Below are 21,643 nucleotides of genomic sequence, written 5' to 3' on the forward strand. Positions count from 1 at the left end.
AAAATGAATGTTTTATTATATTCTTAATAAATTGAAATTCTAAATTTATTTTTTAAAACCAAAAAAATAGTGATTTTATATGGATATTTTTAAATATTAAATTATAATTTAAAAAAAATTGTGTTCGAAACATTTATTGTATATGGCAACAACGTTTTGTTTGTATTACAACTTCAATTTTGTCGCCATATTGCGACGAAGGTTAAATTGATATTTCAGTCGCATAGAGCGGCTATTCGAATTTCTTAAAATTTTTTTAAAGCTATTCTTTACCATTTTACAGTCGAAAATAAAATTGACCAAAGTGTGATAGATATTAAGTAATTGTAGGACAAATCCTTTCGAGGAAAATAATTGGAGTTTTCTTACAAGTTTTTTATTACTCTTTAAAATTATTTTAATCTGAACGAAGTCTGGTCGTTCTTACTTCTATAGCTTGAATATGGCATATTGAAATTAGATTTATCATGAATTCTCAAGTCTGCTGTTCAGCTCCAACAGGAGTTAATTCTACCTTTTTTAAAATTGTCATCAAATCTGGAACCAAATATTTTGGAAGTGGGCGTAATGGAGAAGGGGAATGCCAAAAATTCTTCTTCATCTAAATCCAACAATTGCGATTCAAAAAATAAACAAGGTAATTTCTAACGTACATGCTGTCTAAGATCCAAAATTTATGGTTATATTATATAATTACGTCATCATATTAAAGTACATTTGAAATCGGAACATTTTGAAATGTGGGTGATTATAGTTTTTGTAAAGTTTTATTTAATTAATTTACATATTTTTGATGTATTATAAAAATATTAAATATATTTCTACAATATTATTAAACATATAGTAAGTGAATCTGTGTGTTCTACTAGTTTTATGGCTTTGTTTGTAATATAGATGAAAGATATTTCCTATCATTAATTTTTATGGTACAAACTTTATTCTTGGCTTTGTTTTAGATTTTTCATTCGTTTGAATTCCCAAAATTTTAAATTGACTATTCTAGCCAAATCTTTCCATATGTTTTAAATATCCTTGCATCACTACCCTTAAAAAACACTTGTTTGTTATGCGATAATGAATTGAATTTAAGTTTGACATAGCAATCCAAATTATAAAATTTGGGAACTTTTACAGAACTTTAATTTATCATTAGTTATAACACTTCTGTACACAAACATAACCTTTACTTTGTTCTGCATAACCTAAGAGCATAGAAAATTTTTATTTGAATGAATTTTGAAATTTTCCTTAAATTAAATATGTAATATAAGAAGTTTTATTAGATATATAATTAGTAAATAAAAAATTTTATTAAATGATGTCAAACAAAATGCGTAATTATTTGTGTATGAAATTAAAGTATGTATTGGATCAATGAATTGTTTTAAGAAATGAATGAAGAGGATTGTATTAATCTTTGTTAAAAACATACTAAAATTAATGTAACAAGATATGTATGCTATTTTTTAACATTTTTTTGTTCTATAAAGATATACAAATGTTAAGCATTTTACCTAATTTGTCATTAAGTAAACAATTTATTATATATAATACATTGATGTTCAGAAACCATGGCATTGCTTCACTTTTTCAGTGGAATTTGTTGATTGTGTAACATTTCAGTTTAAAATGTTGACTATTTGATAATCTAGTAACACTGGATATTTTTTGTAGAAAGAATTTTCTTTTTAGTTATTGTAAAAATTTGCAACATAATTAGTCTAATTGTTTGATTTCTTATATTTATGCAATTTTATAGGTATTCTTGTTTCACCCAGTTCATCATTTATTTCATTATTTGAAAATATTTTACTATGAGAAGTTTCTACAGGTTGTGCTTATAAATTTTTCCATTTAATTTTAATTTAGATGTTCCAAATAAGTACTTTCGCTTGCCACGAGTCAAAGATAATATATCACCCCGCCCTGATGTTAGACGCAAGTCAAATCCTCAGAGAAATAGAGAATTGTTCGATAAAAGACCTAGAAATAAAACTGGAGCAGTTTGTGAAAGATACAGGAGTGAGGTAGGAAATGCTTCTTGTAATAATTAAAAATTGTATTGTTTTATTTGAAGCTCCAATCCTTTTCCCAGTTTAAATATTGGCACTAGCATTTATCACCAAGATTTAGAAGGGCTTTTATTTGGAAAAAGCTTGTAGAACTATTCCTAAAATTGAAATTTCCATATTTTTCAGTTGTTTGATTTTACTTAGTTTTGCTAATATTTTAATACATTTATATATTTGAATATGATACTTTAATTTTATACGAATTGTATAAATAATTCTCTCATATGGTTCTTAAAAAATGTTATTTATCTATAAGATTTGGCAACATTCACAGGCTTGATTTTGCGATTTCTCTTATGACAAATATAAACTTTGATTTAGGTTTTTTTTTTTTTTTCTTTTTAAATTTGCTGTTAATTCAGAAATTTAAATTTCAACTGTGCTGTAAAGTATTATCAAAACAATGAAACGATAAATTCAATGGACAAATGAATTAATTGAAGAAAGCTTTGAAGTGTGGATGAAAAAAAATAAATTTCAAATTGTTTCAGTTTAAATTTCAATTGTTTATTTATTGTATACTGCTAGAGCATTGATGTCAAAGTGATCTGCCCTGAAATGATGGCAGAAATTTTTGAAAAATGAAATGCTTCCAATAAATATACAGTATGATTTTTGGTGTAATCGAACTGTCATGCTCCGAATCTCGTAATTACTGGATACAATACAATGCTGCATTAGCCTTCACATCTGGCGAAGGCTAAAGCAAAAGAAATAAAAAAAAGTCAAATGGGCCTTATTGTTTGAATGCTGACTATAACCATGAAGTTATGGTAAAATTTCATTATCTTCTTGAATGCACAAATTCTTTTGCACAGTGTTATTTGGAAATGTGAGAATTATTCCAAATATGCCTTCAAAGGATGCAAAGATGATATTCATGGAGGATCCTTCAATAGACATGAGAAGATACTATGCCAGAAGGAGGAAAATTACAATTTTTATTGGAGATAATGGAAAGCTGGCAGCAAACCATTATTGTATTTATCTAGTTGAGTACAGAGGATTTCACCAGTGTTCAGACCCTAAGCTTTTCTTTTTACTCATGAAAAAATGTGAATAAATTATAGCACAGAACATATTGAAGAAGGGAGATTAGCAAAGTATGTTAAGTCAACCATCTAACTCTCCGAACCGCCCTAAGACACACGGATTTAAACCATAGAACTGAATGACCGGACCGCCGCAACAGCAATTGGCGGGAACTGTGGTTGAGTCCTAAGGGCCGCCACCGGCCACGGTACAACCCTCCCCGAAGGAAGTACGTCCCGTCATCGATGGGGGGAGCCAGCAAAGTATGTTAAGAATTACTCAGTTGTAATGTTATTATTGGTTTACTACTCGTAATGAATTTAACATGTTACATATTAAAGGGAAAAAACTCCTTTAGCAATATAAACTTGATGCCTATTTTATGATCGAAGGAGTAAGATTGAACTATCTAAGGTTAAATCAAAATGATTTGTTAGTTATATAGTATTAAACACTACTTTATATAATTGACCTTGAATTTTCAAAATTGGCTTTAATCTCGGATTCTAATATATATTATGACACTAAAAAAGAAGTCATCTAAAAACTTGTTCTATTTGCAAATTGGGCTAAAAAATCTTTTGACTTTAAATGATTATATTCCATTGAGCTTTTTGTTGATTTTGAGGAAGAAAAACTGACGAATAAAACTTTCTGACACTTCAGCTTTATATTTCAGAGTTCCATAAAATGGGCAGTTTGACTATATACTGCTAATGACTGAATGTAGAAAATTGAAGTATTTCAAATTGCAATCAGACTGAAAAGTTTTCTAATCCATTTACTTGCCCTTAAAGAGTTTTGTCTTATTCTTTTCATCTAAAGTCTATTAAACCATAATATCAAATATTTCAGTCCATATTTAGCTCTGATTTGTATGTACCTGAGATGAATCCTTTGCTATTGCTACTCTGTACTTTTACTAGTTCTTGAATTTTTAATTCATTAGTAATTTGAAGCGTAGAACTTGCATCTTTTGTCAAAAGATTTATTTTTACTTCCTACTAATGTCTGTAGTTGGTTGCCAGAATATCATTGTTTAACTTCCTCGGCTTATTAAATTCTCTTCAGTTCACGGATCCACGATTGTTTTTTGCATATTAGGAATAAATGAGTGTCTTTTGGACATTTATGAAATAAGTATTTTTAAAAATTTAAGAAAAATCAATAGCTGATTGCATCTTTTTTTATAAACTACAAGTATAAATTTTTCAGTCTTCATCTTGTTGAATTATATCCAGTCCAGATGTTTTATTTATCTATTTTAGCTAGTTTCTACCACAACTTGTTTAATATTTTGTTTCACAGTGTTCCACTTCATGGAACATCTAACTTTACTTACTTCTCAAACCATTGAATTCAATTCTAAATTTAAAATATGTTTAAGACTCGCATTTAATTTTCTCTTTTATTATTAGATGACAGTTTAAGTCGGTCAGATTCATAATTTTCAGCTTTAATACATTAGCTAATAACCTTTTCTTTTCTTTTTTTTTTCAAGAAATTTTATATATATATGTATATATAATATATTGCTTGCACAAAGATAATTGTGGAAAAAATTTCAACATTGTTTTATTGGCTGTATTTGAAACTATTTATTCTATATCAAAAAAAAAGAAAAGAGAGAGTGTATGTAAAAATGTTGAATAGTATGTGTTCCATTAATAGAAACACGTAATATTATCCATACCACTTGAAATGCACCTGTCATGTTACATGACAGAAAGAGATCAGTGGTGTTTTTGTTTCCTATTCTTCTGTCTTTTCATAGGAAATGAACTCATTTCAAGGAATATTGTGAGGGATCGTTTGAATTCTTAGAAATGACTGAACCTTACTCTAAGTCTTTGAAGTTTTGTGAGGTTTATATTTATATATATATATATATATCAATAGATTTGTTCACATTACTTAGAGAGCTACATGGGTTGTTTTGTTCTTGATTTTAACCTTTACTAATGTTTGTTTTATATATTTGTGTAAAATTTTCTAATTATATATAAAATTATATATTATAGACTTTTTAATTTTATATATGATTGTAATTAATTTTTATAATAAATTAATTTATTGTAAATGGTGCAGAAAGGTCGTACTGAAGCACTGAAATGCTTCTAGAAATACCCTCATATAGCAAATCTGAGCAAGCCTCCTTTTGGTGTACCTTGGGTCCTGCTAAATCTACTACACTGGTGTCAAGTACTGTTTTCGGATTCATGTGCAAGAAATTTTACTCATTTTCCTGCTTAAATGCACTGCTCACTCTAGTTGCAGTGTTCCAACTAAAATATTAACAAAATCAAATTTCTGATTAAAATTTCAAAATTTAATTTGCATGCTTCTTTAAACTTAAATAGATTATGCACAACTTTTTTTTTTTTTTTTTATTTAAGTTAAAACTTTTGACAGGGTATGTAGTCTCATTAAAAGTCCTTAAGAACTGTTTATTTTGTATTGTTCTTTTAATAAAAAAACCTTAAAAGTGTTTTTTTTTTTTTTTTTTTAAATCTAGGTGCTTCTATTGGTTTCTGGTGGGCATGAAAAACATTTCATCATGCAAAATCTCTCAAATCGCACACAGCATTAAGAATTTAACTTTTTTTTTTAATTGAATTTACAAAATTTTAATATTTTAAAAATTACTAATTGGACAAGATTTTTCAATAAATTAAAGGAAATTTTTCAGTACCATATTTTTAAATATTCAATAAGAATAAGATAACAAACCTAAATGACTTGATGCATTAATTAGGATCATTAATAAATGAAAATTGTGCTATTGACCTGGAGATTGCACGAAATTTAAATATAATATTCTTAAGTAATATTATTCACTGTGTAGGAGGAGTTCGTTTGACAGACATATGCATGTTTTATATGAAAAACAAGTATAACAAAAACTGGATTGAACAAGTCTGAAACATTTAAGTTTATATTTAATGCAGTAGAATATTTTATCTCCCTCTCTATACAGCTCACTTCTGAGCATCCAGTTCATGACTATCTGGCCTAGTTTTGTTTTATCGTAATTAAGTGATGAAAGCAAGATGTTGCAGAAGCAGTCATCTATTAAAGACTTTTTTAAAAACTAAGTTTTGACTCTTAAATTAGGGTTGCATTTTCGTGAAATACAATCATTTATCAGTGAAAAATAAAATGTGTTTGAGTCTGTTTTTTTATTCATAGAATGCTGGCTTTTTTGTTTCCTGGTCTGCCCTTCTGCCGCATTAGGCTGGATACTCGGGAATGTACTATATATGAATTTGAATGATGAAATAGAATTGCTGTGTGCAGTCTTTTTGTTTTTGCAATTGCATTAATATTTTTTTCTATAGAATTTTATTTTACTGTACGAATTAATTATATTTTTTACAGTTATATACAAGAGAATGTTTTTAATTTCAATTACATTATATATATATATATATTGTTACGAATTCTGTAAATTGGTGTAATTTGTCTTATGATAATGAATGTTATATGTATCCCATTGTATTTCAATAGCAAGTCGCCAAATTGGCGAGATATTGGCTCATTGGCGATGTTTTAGGCAACTAATTTTTGTCGCCAAATTTGGCGACGGAAGTTGGAAACCTTGGCGACAGAGAGAATTTTCTAGAGGGATCCTGATTTCTTGAATTCTCTCCAAGGTTCTGGATTTTTCTAATATGACATAACTTCCTGTTAGTGACGTCACTTCCGGCAGAGAGCATATAAAAACAAGCACGAAAGATTAGGAGTTGTATTGGAGCCTTAGACAGCAAGCAAGCTGTAGGCTGGTGACTGAGCTATTGAATGCGCAGTGTTATTCATGTAGTCTTCGTTAAATAAATAGCTTTATTTTTTTTTTTTTAAAGGATTCTGCTTATTGAATTTACTCTAAGCACGTCGCAGGAAATTCGTAACAGAGCAGGAATTCGTATATATATATATATATATATATATATATAATATTAAATTTACTTAGGTCCATCTGTTAATTGATATTACAAAATGAAATCCGCATTTTAGATTTCATTTAAGTAAGTTAATATTCATATTCCCTTAAACTTTTTTGTAAAATAAATATATTTCAGTTGGTTTTCTTTCCTGATTTTAACTTTAAACACATTTGTCTGTCTTCCTTTTTTATTTATCTAATTTTAAGTGTGAAACTCTTAATTTCTTCTAAAGAAAGTACCGTGGCAAAAAAAAAAAAAAAAAAAAATATTTTTTATCTATCACTGGCAGGTAGGGTACTCTTTATAATCGTGTGTAAATACAAAGAGTGTATGCACAATTTTGGCTTTATTGATAATGAAAGGCTTTGCTAATATCTCCTGTAATTTGCTGCTAACTGTATAATTGCATCTTTTATTCTCCCTTGAGATTCATTGCTTAACCTAGAACATGCTTATGCCTTATTTTAAATGATCAGGGATGTGACAAAAATGTTATCAAGTAGCAGTAGAAAGTAAGCTATGTAAGATGGCTTTATTGGTTAAAGAATTAATATTGTTCTATTATCTGAATATTAATATATAAATATTATTTTACCTTTGTTTATTTTATAAGTGATAAACAAAACATTTATTTTAATTTTGTTTTCAGATAGCAGATGGAGCTGTAGGGGAACCATCTACTAAACAAGGATGCAAAAAAACAAATTTGAACCATTTACTGAATTTTACTTTAGCACCGCTTGATAACTGGGAAGGAAGTGGTAGACGACCTATTCATAACAGAAACAAATTACCAAAATATAATAAAGAACTTTTCTTACAAGCTAAGTAAGTTTAAAGATTCAATTCAGCTCAATTAAAAAAAATTACTGGAAATAAAATATATTAAAGATTACTGGAAATAAAATATATTAAAAATTACTGGAAATAAAATATTTTCTTGTCATTTCTGCCATATTTATTAACCATTGTTCTAAATGTTTCAGCATCTAAATAAATTGGCGACTTGAATATGTTCTAGTTTAAAATTTAATATTATAATTGATGACAAGAATCTAGATAGAAAACTCAAATGCTCTTTTAAATTAGGTTTATTCTTATGTTGCTCGCTTTATTTCTTATCTTGGTAATGAAAGCTAGATTCTGTATTGCGCATTATTAGTTTCTGACCTTTTTGGTAATAATACTTCTTGAAACATTTGAACTTATTTATGAAATTGGATTGATATTTGGTTTAGTGTATTTTATTAAAATATATAATTAATTGTTAAGTAAGAAATATCATGTGCTTTTTTTGGTTAAAATGAATACATATAGTCAGTAAAGAAAATTGTATAAGAATTATTATTTACTGATTATTCTTTAAATTCTCACTGTTAGTGTAATAGTTGTTGATAATATGAAAAGTTGTGAGAAATAGTATGTAAATATTGACACATATCTGTTGTTTTATTAAACTAAATTTAACTTCTTTGAAAGTTGTCTATGGTGAAGTTATTTTACGAATGAAATTTTTAACAATTAATACCCTTTTTATTTGTTTTAATTGCACCTTATAAGAATTTGTTAGAAATTTTACAAAAGTATTAAATCATTTCATATGAGCATAAAGGTTCAAACATTTCTACAACAGTAACTAACCCTCAGAAAATAAATTTGATTTGGTATGAAAAATTCTTTTGCTGTTCAAATAGTCTTTAAACCATATTTTGAATAAAGAAATTTTGCTGACAAGTAACAATGAAAAACAATATCAACTGCTTGAATTGAATATTCACTACTGCCTTTTTAATCAGTATTCCAAAACTACAACAATAATAAATAAAAGCAGGCAAGTTAAGCATCCTCTTACTGTAAGGAATCTTAAAACACATTTCTTACATCTGTCCTGAAAGAAATTTACATGAGAAATCAAGCTAAAGCAAAATTTCTAAGCACTGATAGTTTGGAATGTTCATTTTAAGTTTAATTTTTACTATTTTAATTTTAATTATAGCATTAACAAAATCCTTCAAAAAAATTTTTGGTTCAGTAAAAACTACATGACAAAAAACTGTCTGTAGTTAGCTAGATTTTAGCCTTACATAAAGATGAGACTATTATCGTAATTTATAATATTTTGGTTGGGTTGCCCTTCAGTCAAAGCATTATTTTGAAAAGACTAATATTTTATGAAAAATGTAGTTTTAATTTATTATTAAATTTAATGCTTACAATTTTTAAAAAATCTAATTATAAAATCAAAGTTTTAAAATCTTTATTGCAGCTGCCAGTTTATTGCAAGGGATAGTGGAAATTATTCTGTGCACCAAAAGAATCCTGATATTCTTGTTGAGTGGTCTCTGATTGAAGAAATAGTATGTAGATTGTTTCTGGCATTTGATGATATAATGGTTATTGTAAATTACAATAAATCCAAAAGTTATTTTATTGTGGAAATGCAGATGAATTTGATATAAAATTATTTTAATTCTTAGGTTTGCTTAATTTCATATCAAGTGTATTTAAATCTTTTTTTTTTTTTTTTTTTCTTTTTAAGTTAACATAATTAGAAACAGTTTAGATCTCAAAATTAATTTATAAAGGATTTCTACTATGCTTGTCATGTTACATTTTTCCATTTATAGAAGATAATCACATTCTTGTAATGTCCATTTGATTTTCTATGTGTATTATTAAAACAATGCTAGAATGGAGATTAAATCATCAGTAATTAAAGTGACAAAAGTCTCTTTTGCATTAAAAACTTTATTTAAAAAAATGAATTCAAGGCAACAAAATTCTGAAGGTTTAGTAAAATATATTTTGATCAGTATAGTATGTCTAATAGCAAAATTAGATGTATAGAAATGTACAATATCCTGTTTTAAAAAGTTTAATGTATCATTTTAAAAATTTCTTATTAAGATTTTCATGAATATATAATTGTATGTTTCACTATCAAACTATTCATTTTCAATTAAATAATTTGGTTTATTAATATATATTTCCCATTACAGCGTTTACCATGCCATGAAGTGCCATTATGCCCCATATGTCTGTATGCGCCAGTTGCTGCAAAAATTACTCGTTGCGGACATATATATTGTTGGCCTTGTGTACTGCATTATCTATCCTTGACAGATAAAACTTGGCAAAAATGTCCTATTTGTTTTGAAGCTGTTCACAAGACAGAGTTGAAAAGGTTATTTTAATAATCGATTATTTTGAAATTTTTATAATGTACATTGAGGTAACAGACTGATATATTAACTAATAAATTGTATATACTTTGACTAATTTGATTATTAAAAATTATCTATTTAAATAATTTTTGTTAGGAAATTATAGTTATGGAATAATTTTATTTGTCTGCAAGTTAGATTTTTCTTTATTAATCATATTATATTGACAGTGACTTGTTGATTGTTTTAAATGAGAGTATACTTGAAGCTTTGTTACATTTTTATTTCATAAAATATATTATCGCAAAAAATATAAAGTTGAGAGAAATGTAATGAAAGTATGTCTTATATTATGTACAAAATGATTTTAAATCATAACTCTTTAATTGTTAAATGTCTAGCTTGTAAAAGAAAATATTTTGGCTAGTTTAAAATTTGAATATATTATAAAATTTTTATGATCTTTTAATTTTTTTATTTTTGTAGTGTATCATTGCGAGTTCAGAAATCTTTTGCTGTTGGTGATGAAATTACCATGTGTCTTATGAAAAGAGAAAAAGGGTCCTTACTTTCAGTTCCTGTCATTGAACAGAAAAATGCTAATACCTTATGTAATGTTGATGAAGGTTCGTAGAAGTTTATGTTGACTCTGCATTTAAAAAAAAAAAAGAACACATTTAAGATTTTGTCCGATTTCCTATTTTAGCTTAGCTACATAAGTTTTGAAAATAGAAAAATAAATGGAATCTATATATAAGCTTGTAAAAACTTTATTTTCTCATTTATGTTAACTTTTCATTCTATAGATTGTAGATAATTTTCTAGTTCATTGAAGTGATGAGTTTATTTAAATTATATATAGTATTGTATCAATCATTGATCGAATATGTGATCATTTGGCCACTCAACAAAAAATACAAACAGTCTGAAATTTTGTTTTAACCATGTTGAGCCTCAAAAAATTTTTGATAAATTCCAAGCAACCAGCAATACTACTCCCCCCCCTTTGAAAAGAAAAAGAAAAAACCATGACATGTTATTAGTTTCAAGAAATGCTAAGCTGTATAAGCCTTTTGTCTCATAATATTTGCATAATTACTTACACAGGTAGACTTGCATTCTTAAACAGTAAAGCAGGGTACTGTCTAAATATGTTATTTTATTTGGTGTATATTTAATTAGGTGTAAAATTTTTATAATGCTTCAAGTTGATAAAGAAAAGAATTTTTTTAAAAAAATAAATGTGCTTGAATTCTAAATATTTCCTTTTAATAAACATTTCTTTAACACACCTTCTTCATTAACTCGGACATTTTAACATATTTGTGTTAGTTACTGTTGGATTATTTAAATATTTTGCTATTTTTTTATATAGTGGATTCAGTGACTCGTTATCAAAAGCTCTTACTAGCATGTCCAAAAGGTATAAAGGTTATTATAAATAGAGAGCGCATGGAATTAAATCAAGCATATGAGGCAGAAAAAGATACACCAGAAGTTTGTTTTATTGAAGCTGCAATGAAAGTAAGATTTTATTTTTATTATTAAAAAGGCATTTATTTCTTATAAATATTTTATCTTGTTTGATTAAAATCATTGCATTATTCATAAGCTAAGTATTTTAATTTATATTGAGAATTTTTGTGCATTAGTGGTTGAAATTTATGTATTCCATTTGTATTGTGTGCTTTATAATTCAAATATTTAGCTATATCATTTAAATCATAGTTTTTGTTTATTAAATTTAGTTGATTTTGTAATTTTTTTTTTAAATCTCAAATTTTAGAATTCCTTGACATTTTAAGTCTTATTTCCATCTTTTTTTTTTTTTTTTTTTTTTTTTTTTCACTACTTATAGCTTTTGGATGAAAGGGAACATAACCTGAATCAAATCCTAGATAATGAGCTGCATAAGGAAGAAGAAAATGTGAGTAAACAATATATATTCTTTTTTGTGTGTTTCTGCATTAAATTTGAGGAATAGCTATTAAAATATCTTGCAAGACAAATTTTATCTTTGTCCTTTTTTATTTAAAGAAATGAATAAAAAAGAAAATAAAAAAACCATTACTCAAGGAGACAGTTTCTGTACCCATTTCCTTGTATTTGCATAAGCTTAGATTTTAAAAGAAAATTATTTGAAATAAATTTTAGTTCAGAATTTTATTTTTCTATGAAAAATATTTTAAAGAAATTTTGCTAACATCACATTATTTTACTACATAAACATTTATTTTATAAAATTTGCTTAGGATTGAGTTATGATAAAAAAAAATAAAAAAAATTAGCAGTGTTATCAAATTAAATCTGTTTAAAGCATTTAATTTTATTTTTATTATTTTTTTTTTATTTAAAGATAACATGGATTAACTGAAATAGGCGATAGAAAATTTAATTGAATTTTGGTTTGGATATTTTTTAAAATATTTTTATTTTATGGAAATCTTTTATAACAATAAGCAAAATATTACAAAATGGTACTGCGGAATAGGCTTATTATGACAACATTGCTTGTTACAAAACAAATTGTTATGCTTATTGATTGTTTTAGTACCAATTTATGCTTAATCTGAATGTTAAATGTTGTGTTGTCGAGAAAAATTTATCTAAAATTAATGAAAATTGTTTTTCAATTTCTGCAGTGTAAGTTACAGATTTTTAATTGATGTTTCTTTCATTTTAAGAAATTTTTTTTCATTTTTAAAAAAGGAAGGGGGTGAATATTAAGCTGAATGTTAAGTTACCTTATTTTTATATTTATAAAAATGTTTTTAAAAAATATTTGTATTTAAGTGTGATTGAGCTTTTTCTTGAATATTTTTCATTTATTAATTTCCTAATTATATTAAATATTTTAATTTAACTTTAATTTGTTCTTATTTTAATTAACTATAAGTATAAAATTATTTTATTGTAGGAGGTAAAAAAATTAGTATTATATCAAAAAGGAAACAATTATTTACTTTTTTTAATAAATTCTTTTAAATATTTTAGATGATTGGTGCTACTCGAAAACATCTTACATCAATTAGTTCTGTGGACTCCACTGATGAATCTGTTAACTTAGGTAAGTTTGTGTCAAAACTGTCTCTCAGAAAATAGTTATTCATTATTGAAGTATTCAGATAGAGTGATTTGGCTTAAAATTCTTTTAGGGAATATTATATAAATGAAGATGATTTTCTAAAAGACAACTAACCAATCTGTCTAATGGTTATTTTAATGTAACTGAAAATGGAAAATACAAGGTTAGCAAGAAATGTTACCCTCTTCAGTGGGCTCTAAAATCTGTTCTATTGGTCCAAATAAGATAAAATTTGAACTACAGATTATTCAGATGATGCAGTTTACAGTTATTAATTTAAAAAATGTAATACAAAAATTCATCAATAGATGGCGTTGTAACACAAATAGCATTTATTTGCATATATTGAAAATGTGAAACATAATTTGAATCATAGCACACATGTCTATTACTAATTTTTTTTTTTTTTTGGATAAAAAGAAGGCGGATTCTGCACAAACATAAGTTTCTTTGTTAATAATTCCTAAGTACAGGAAAATTAAATCTAAAGCTAGTGCTGGTATGGATTCTATGATATTCAAATATTTCTTCTTTTCTATAAATAAAAAACAGTTATAGAGGCCAAATTTATTGTAAGTGGATTGTCATTTAAATTATCATATATTATCAAGAAATGTCATTTCAAAATATGTGCCTAACTTTTAAAAATAGGTTCCACAAATGTCGTCAACCATTATGTCATCAAAAGTTTCGTGGTTCCGATTTTTCTTTTTTCCACAGCTTAAAAATAATAGAACGTAATATCAAGACTAATTACATGCTTAGTTGTTATTCCTGTTCTATTGAATAGATTTGACAATCTATGTAACCCCTATCACCTGTTTAAAAAGGCACTGTGAACTTAGAAACTTGTATGTTCTTTCCACAGCGAAATTGTAGAGTGGGAATTATAAATCAAATACCGACAATAAAAATACTTATCCAGTTTCTTCAGAATAATAATCAAAATATGTGGCTTTTTTTTTTTTTTTACAAATATACTAAGAAAATAGACCGAGGTGAAGCTACAGATATATTAGTAGTGTTATTGAAAAAGTCTTGGTAATATATTAAGTGTTAACAGAATTCTTTTAATAATTTGTAATGTTTTAAGCATTTTTAATTAAAATTTAAGATAAATCAAATTCTGTAATTTAAATATACATCTGTGTTAATAAGCATTAACTTATATGTAATTTGAAGGTCAGCTGACTTTTGAACTTATGCTAATGCTTATTTTATTTTAAGTTATTACATTTCAGTGGAAATGACTTGTGAAGAATAGTGTTATGCAGATTGTTAATTTTATAATTTTCTCCCCCTTAGAAAATGAAGAAAACTCTTTTAAGCCAGGAAGTGTTACACCAAATAATTACCAGCAAAATACTTCCATTGATTCTTGCAATAAGAGCATTTGTTTTTTCTATCAAGGTAAAAAAAAATATCTATTTTACTTATTATTTATGAATATTTTCATTATGTGCATCCTTTCTCCCGTCTTAAACATTTTATTTACTTTTGCAATAAAGTGTTGCAAGGGTTGAGTTCCTATAATGCAAAATAGCAAGTTATTTGTACTCTTGAATCTGTAATTATCTTCATATATGCAGTTCTGTTAAATTAACAAAAAAAAAAAAAAACCTAAAAAAGTAAAATAATAAGAATTTTAAAAGATAGTTTTGAGTTAAATATTAGGAGGCTCTACAAAATAATAATTTTTAAAATGTAGCATTTCTAATTGTTAGGTATTATTAGAAAGCTTGTCAAGTATAGTTTTTCAAAAAAATAATAATTGCTTTCTTTTCATTAAGATTTGATTTTACTTTAGTTTAATCTTAATATAAATAAGTCGTTGATGCTTTGTATGTATTTGTTCCATGTCTCACCCTAAATAGCCAAATTCAGACTTTCTTCACACGCTTATTATTGAAGATAACAGAAAGAATACTATCAATTTTTCAATGCAAAAGTTAATTAACAAAAATTTTATTTTCTGTATAATTATTGAGCAAATTATTCTACAGTAAATATTTTTACTGTCTTAGAATTCAATATTTTACTTTTTTCTCTCTTATCCATATGGTTTTTCCTTCAGTTTTTATTATTTTTTCAAAATATGATAAACAATTGAATAGATGCAGTCAGTTTTGAAATCAGAAGACATAGATGTTGTAATACTATGCAATGACCAGAGTTTGAATTACTCTTTTTTATATTTCTGTTTAAATTTTTTGAAAATATTTTTTGACAGTGTTTTATAATTGATTGTAAAAGATTAAATTTTATATATTGCCAAAGATTTTAATAATAATTTTATCAAGCAATACTGATATTTCTACTAATAATAACTAAGTTATTAAATGAAAAGTTTCAAAAGTGCTTTAAAAATATAGTAGTTTAATCAGTCAGGTACTATCCCAAAAAAGGTTTCATTTTATCACCTTTCCTAATCTATATAATGCATAGCATTAATACTTTTTTTTAATGAAAATCGTAACATTTTTATACTTGGAGAATTTGCTTTAAGTATATATATATATATATATATATCCTATTCCTGATTTAATGTATTGTTTAAACATTCATGATGCCCCTTCCCAAATGATTTTTTTAATATTGTGAAATGAAATTAAGCTTTTCATAATTAACTTTACTTCAATGGCAACCTTTTAGTGGATGACTTTAGATAATGCCATATATTTATAATTAAATTAGGGATGTAAGAAATGTAGTATCCAATTCACCTATCATTGTTGCTATTTTATCTGTAACTCACTCCTGCTAATTTGATTTATTTTTTGTGGTGTAAATTCTGATTTGACTGTATTAAATTGAATTTTGGTTTATTAACATTGTTGGTAATGGTGCATTTTATTAATTTGATCGAATTTAGGAAATTGTAATATGAATATATTTTACTGTATTTTTCCCTCTTTTAGCTGAAGATGGCCAGCATATTTATTTGCACAATGTAAATGTACGCATGCTTCTAAAAGAATATGGTTCTCTTGAATTTGCTCCACCTGTCTTAACTGCAAAACTTGTTGAAGTAGAAAGTGTCACAATGACAGAGGTAATGCTATTTGAAAATGATTATTTAATTGTTTTGGCTAGGGAAAGAAGTCATTAATCAAAGGTGGTTTTTTTTTTTTTTTTTTTCTTAGAGGTTGGACTTTTATTTGAATTGTCTCATAAAAATCCTGTAGCAGTTGTTTAGTTCATAGCTTTGGTATGATTGTAAAATTAACTTAAGTCATTCAAGATTTGGAATCCATTACCACCCTTTCAAAATGTACCTTATATTTTGTTATTTGTCAGAAATATAAAGCCTTCTTTTAAAACAAAATTTGTATAAGTAAATATTTTAACCCCCCCCCAAAAAAAAAAAATTGAAGAAAGGTACATTGTTTCTGTAAATGTCAAGAAGTTAAACTGGTTTTTTTTAAACAATGGGTAATGAATCCACATGGATTGACGAAACAATATTTGTCTCATAGAGTTTTGACAACTTCTTTCAGATAATTCTGTATTGGTGGAATTACAATTAAAAAAAGATTTTCTAAATGTTTTATTTATTATGAATTGGATTTTTTAAATCCACTATTAATTCTTCAATTTTAAGTTACCTTTCTTATTTGGATTTTCTGAGAAAAAGTTATAGAAATCCTAGTTTAATAATTATACTCTGAATGTTTGGGGGTTTTTTTTTGGAAAAAAGATTCCTCATTTTTCGGACACAAAATTTCATTTCTTGAGATATCTATCGCAAAATATCTAAAATTATATTAAGTATTTTTAATAACTAAAATATTGCTAATTTATTTAAATCAGACTACAATTTAAATTGTACTACTATTAATTATAAATTTGTATCTTAAATGTAATCTCTTCATATAAATAATGTATTAAATTTTCGCTGAAAGTGTTTTCTAAGCTGCTTTTCTTTTTTAGGTATTAAGAAAGAGATTACGGTATCTACAACATTTGCCTTTGACTTGTGAATTCCAAGTCGTAGAACTTGACTTCAGCCATCTTGTATCGGAATTAACTGTTCAGCAGTTTGAAGGTTAGATCTAGGTTTCAAATTACTTAAATGTCTGAATTTTATATTAAATATTAATATATTTAGTACGGGCAGTTCCCACTCACAGATTGAAATTGAATTCAAAGCAGCCACAATCTGGGAGTAGAAATTTTCAATTTATAAAGTTCTAAGTCATGGTTTTATCGAATTCACTACAGACTTGATATTAAACCAATTGATGTTGATATAAAGTAATTGTCATAAATCTTTATGGTCGTATTAAAAGCAAAGTAGAATTTTAAATCAGTTTTAAGAATATAAATTATAATTTTAAAACTTGATGGCTAAGGCTTTCTTTAAGATTATGTAATTTCATTTCTAAATGGAACATAAGAAATTTAGGTATAAATGCATCAGAAACTTTTTTTTTTTTTTTTTTTTTTTTTGCATTTCTAAAATTTGTTGTTTTAGTTATGGACTTTATTTTAAATGCTGTTTTCATCTGTTTGTTCTTGAAATTTAGTGCACTTTTGTTCCCTCTTTTTAACTTAAAAATACATTAGCTTTAGTGTATGAATATTCAAGTCTCGAGTAATATGGATATAGTTAATCATTGCCTTAATGTGAGACTTGTGCTAAAAATGTAGGTAATTATTTGTTAAAATTTATGTTTTTACTTTTTAAAGGTGAAATCAGGAAAAGAAAACTGAATCGTGCTAAAAAAATGCGGAGTGAAAGAAGGCGAGAAAAGATGATAGAAGAAGAAGAAAATAGAAAACTTGGAAAATGTAATGAAATATATCTGTATTTTTATTCCTCTTTTCTATTTTTAATACTAATTTTGGAAATAATAAATATTATGTATACTTGATTATTTCTGCTAAGATACTATATCTGCTTTTATATTAGTAATGTAATACATGTTTTTAAAAATGCTCAAGTAAATTTACTGAACATCAATTGTTTAACTTAAATTGTTTTCCTGTTTTAGATCCAAAAGCTACCTATAATTTGAATAGCGTTGATCAGTTTCCTAGCCCTGAAGACTTCTTATCTCTTTCACCACCGAAAACTAGCTTTAATGGAATAAAACCAACTGCAGGTAAGTTTTATTGCTAACATCTATTGTTGCTTGTTTTATGCATACATATCAATATGTTTAAAAAAGTTAATTTTTTAAAGCATATATTTTAAACATGATAGGGTTAAATGCATTAATGTGCTTTAAGCGTTGGAAAAAATCTTATTAACTATAATATTAAATGTACATGAATTATCAATTCATATTTGTTTCTCATTTAAGTAACTTCATTTTAAATACATTTAACTTTTAACTTAAGTATATGAGGAATATGTTTGTTATTTAGGGAAATAAGCTAACAGCAAGCTAAGCTAAATATATTTAGCTTTTTATATAAAAATTTATAGGCAATGTCAAACTTTTGTGTTAGGAATAACTTTGTAGTGTTTCTCAGTTGTGAATTAAGGTTATTATTTTTATGAATAGATATTTTCTGAATTCTTTTATCTCTCAATCATTTTCTGCAAACTTTCCAAGTTTTAAAGTACAATCATGATGATATATTTCATTATAATTGACATGTTTGAATAAAATATAACCATCAATAACAAATATTTTGGATAATAAAGTCTACATATAAAACAAAAGTTTTAATTTTGCATTGCTGTTTTTGTACTCCTAGAACAAATAGAAATATTTTACGTCATTCACCAGTAATATGATGGCCTATTGTCTATTATTGTTGAATTTAGAGTAATTTGCCTTGTATTTTAAGTTTTTACTTGTCATTGCGTGATTTTTTTAATTTTTATTTAGCTGTCTTAAACATTTTTTTTTTTAGTTGATTGTGCTTTTTTTTTTTTTTTTTAAATTTATTTTATAGCCTACAGGTTAGTTACAAACTATCAATGGTGTACACTGATTGTAAAACTTATGCTTTAGTTGAATTTTTATAATACATAATGAGCATATTTATTATGAATGTAAGATTTTGAAAAGGTAATGTCCACTCACACAATAATTTATAACAACAAAGAAAGCATAATATTGTGTTTTATGAAAAAAATTTGAGAACATATGAAATCGAACGCACAATAATGTTGCAGCAGAGAAAATATATTGTTTTCTGAAGCACTGCATTAGTATGCAAAACAGAACATTGCATACTAATATATATATATATATATATATATATATATATATATATATATATATATATAATATGATAATGTATTTTTTAAACCTTATAATTTTACAATATTTTACTGTATTGTAAAATATTTTGTGTAAACTTAACTGATGCTTTTGTTATTCTAAAAAAATAAAAACTTTTTATTTACTCGTCAGTTTAGTGTGCTATATTATTTTCAACTACATTTAGATCGAAATGGCTCCGAATCAAATGCTGATGACAATATTTTGAGCTCTGGCTATTCTGATGAGTTCCCTGCTGCTGAACCGATATGTTCTCCTGTCACTTCTTTTGCTCAAGTAAATATATGTATATTTATTTCTGATGCTACCAGTGATAAGACTGGACAATTAAATAGTTATTAATTTTTAAAAAATTTGATTTATTGTACCCATTGTGTACTCCATCCTCTGTAGAAGCTGAAAGCTGGACCGAAGACATTTACAAGTATACCGAAGGAATTTAACAAAGCAAGCACACTTGTTTCTCCACAATCACAAGCAAGTGTGGATTCAGATGGGGAGGAATGCACTCCAGCTCCTGAATATCACCAATCTTTCAGTGATGCAATTCAAGCTGCTCTTGATGCTGTAACTTTGAAAGAACCATCAGGCAAGTAAAACAAGCTTGCTGAAATTATTTCATGTGTTTAAAAGATATATTATGTTTTTAGGATTAATATAAAATTATCTGAATTTATACTTCAGTGTCTGTTATTCCAAATGTTTTGAAGGAGCAGCTACATGTGCTTATAATTTCAGCTTAAAATAAATTTTAGTATTTTGAACATTTGATAACTTCAGATTTTGTCACTAACATGTCGTGTTACAGTGTTAAAATTTTAAACTTCTGTCATGAATGTTCAATTAATTATATCTTCAGCAAATGTGCCTTTAAAACACACACACGTTAGGACATGCATGATATCATTTTGACCCCAAATGATTGGGCACTTACTATTTATTTTATTGGCTATTTGTATGAGAAATAAATATTTTTTCAGGCAAATATGTTTTTCTTAAGACACAAATGTGGTTTGTAATAATAAAAACCAAAATTAAACTTAAACACAGAAATGGCATGAATTAAGTTATTTCCCTTTTCCCCATTCTATTTATATAACATTAGTAATATATAGATAATTTCTTTCTGTATGAAAGAAATTATATATATATTAATTCAGTATATTAAGAAAAATCAATATTTTGCATATGGTTTACACTTGAAATTTTTTTGGAAAAAGATGCTTAAACATACATACTTAAAAAAACATTTTTTATCATTCCTCATTAGAATAAAATTAATTTCGAGATACTTTGTTCATATTACAAGAGAATGCATTTTATATAAAGATTTGTGATCTGATTTTCGAAAATATTCAGAATCTGTGTTTTGATTCTGATTCTGTTTAACAACAACTTTCCAAAGTTTCATTAATATTTAATGAGTTTGAGCTATCATCATTTTCACTATTAGTAGTCACTTTCCTGGAAATCTCTGCTACTGTCATGGATATAACATTAAATAAATCCTAAACACTTGCAAGTTAATTTGTCACCAATCCTCTTCTTCTGTCCACCGAAAGTATAGTAGCAGGTGTAAATTCTTAGAATTTCTAAACAAAGGAGGAATGATGCGGGCAAAAAGAGCGTATGCATGTGCTGACAAGTTAAAACGTCTTTGTTTTTTAAAATAGTAGTTTATTCTTAACTATTCCTATTTGTTACTTCTTTTTCTGTTCATAATAAATACTAAAAATTGCATATTAAATTTTTTATTTAAATTTATATAACGTTTTATAAAAATTAAAATATAACTATCAATTTTTATTATGTTTAAAAAAAAAAGTTTTACATTAATATTTTTCTTAATTTCAGATAATAACCAAAGTTCATCCAAGAAGAAGAAGAAAGGAAAGAAACAGCTTTTATTTACAACTTCTATGAACCGTAACAATTTTTGAAGTTGCTTTTTCATAAAGGGGGAAAAATTTTTTTGTTTAGATACAATTTGTGTAAATTCTGGTTGTTTAAAGAAGTGCAGCAATATTTCTGTGATTTTCAGTTTTGTTATTTTATGTATATTTGTTGTTAGCAAGTTAAAAATGAAGTTGCAAAGACTTTTATTTGT

The 21,643-nt window shown here is 26.1% G+C and overlaps 1 protein-coding gene across 1 annotated transcript; it reads left to right on the forward strand.

Annotated features, from left to right (window-relative positions):
• Positions 1-172: 172 nt before the first annotated feature.
• On the forward strand, positions 173-21,638 carry LOC129965672 (RING finger protein 10-like). Its single transcript, XM_056079773.1, has 17 exons — positions 173-637; positions 1,870-2,027; positions 7,698-7,876; positions 9,315-9,405; positions 10,048-10,232; positions 10,699-10,838; positions 11,588-11,736; positions 12,071-12,139; positions 13,207-13,279; positions 14,603-14,707; positions 16,216-16,349; positions 17,228-17,342; positions 17,987-18,088; positions 18,292-18,402; positions 19,703-19,812; positions 19,930-20,125; positions 21,391-21,638. Exons 1-17 carry the CDS (start codon positions 568-570, stop codon positions 21,474-21,476), a joined length of 2,073 nt encoding a protein of 690 aa, XP_055935748.1. The 5' UTR covers positions 173-567; the 3' UTR covers positions 21,477-21,638.
• The last annotated feature ends 5 nt before the right edge of the window (positions 21,639-21,643 follow it).

The sequence above is a fragment of the Argiope bruennichi genome, chromosome 4 (genome assembly GCF_947563725.1).
Source record: "Argiope bruennichi chromosome 4, qqArgBrue1.1, whole genome shotgun sequence".
Taxonomy (NCBI): domain Eukaryota; kingdom Metazoa; phylum Arthropoda; class Arachnida; order Araneae; family Araneidae; genus Argiope; species Argiope bruennichi.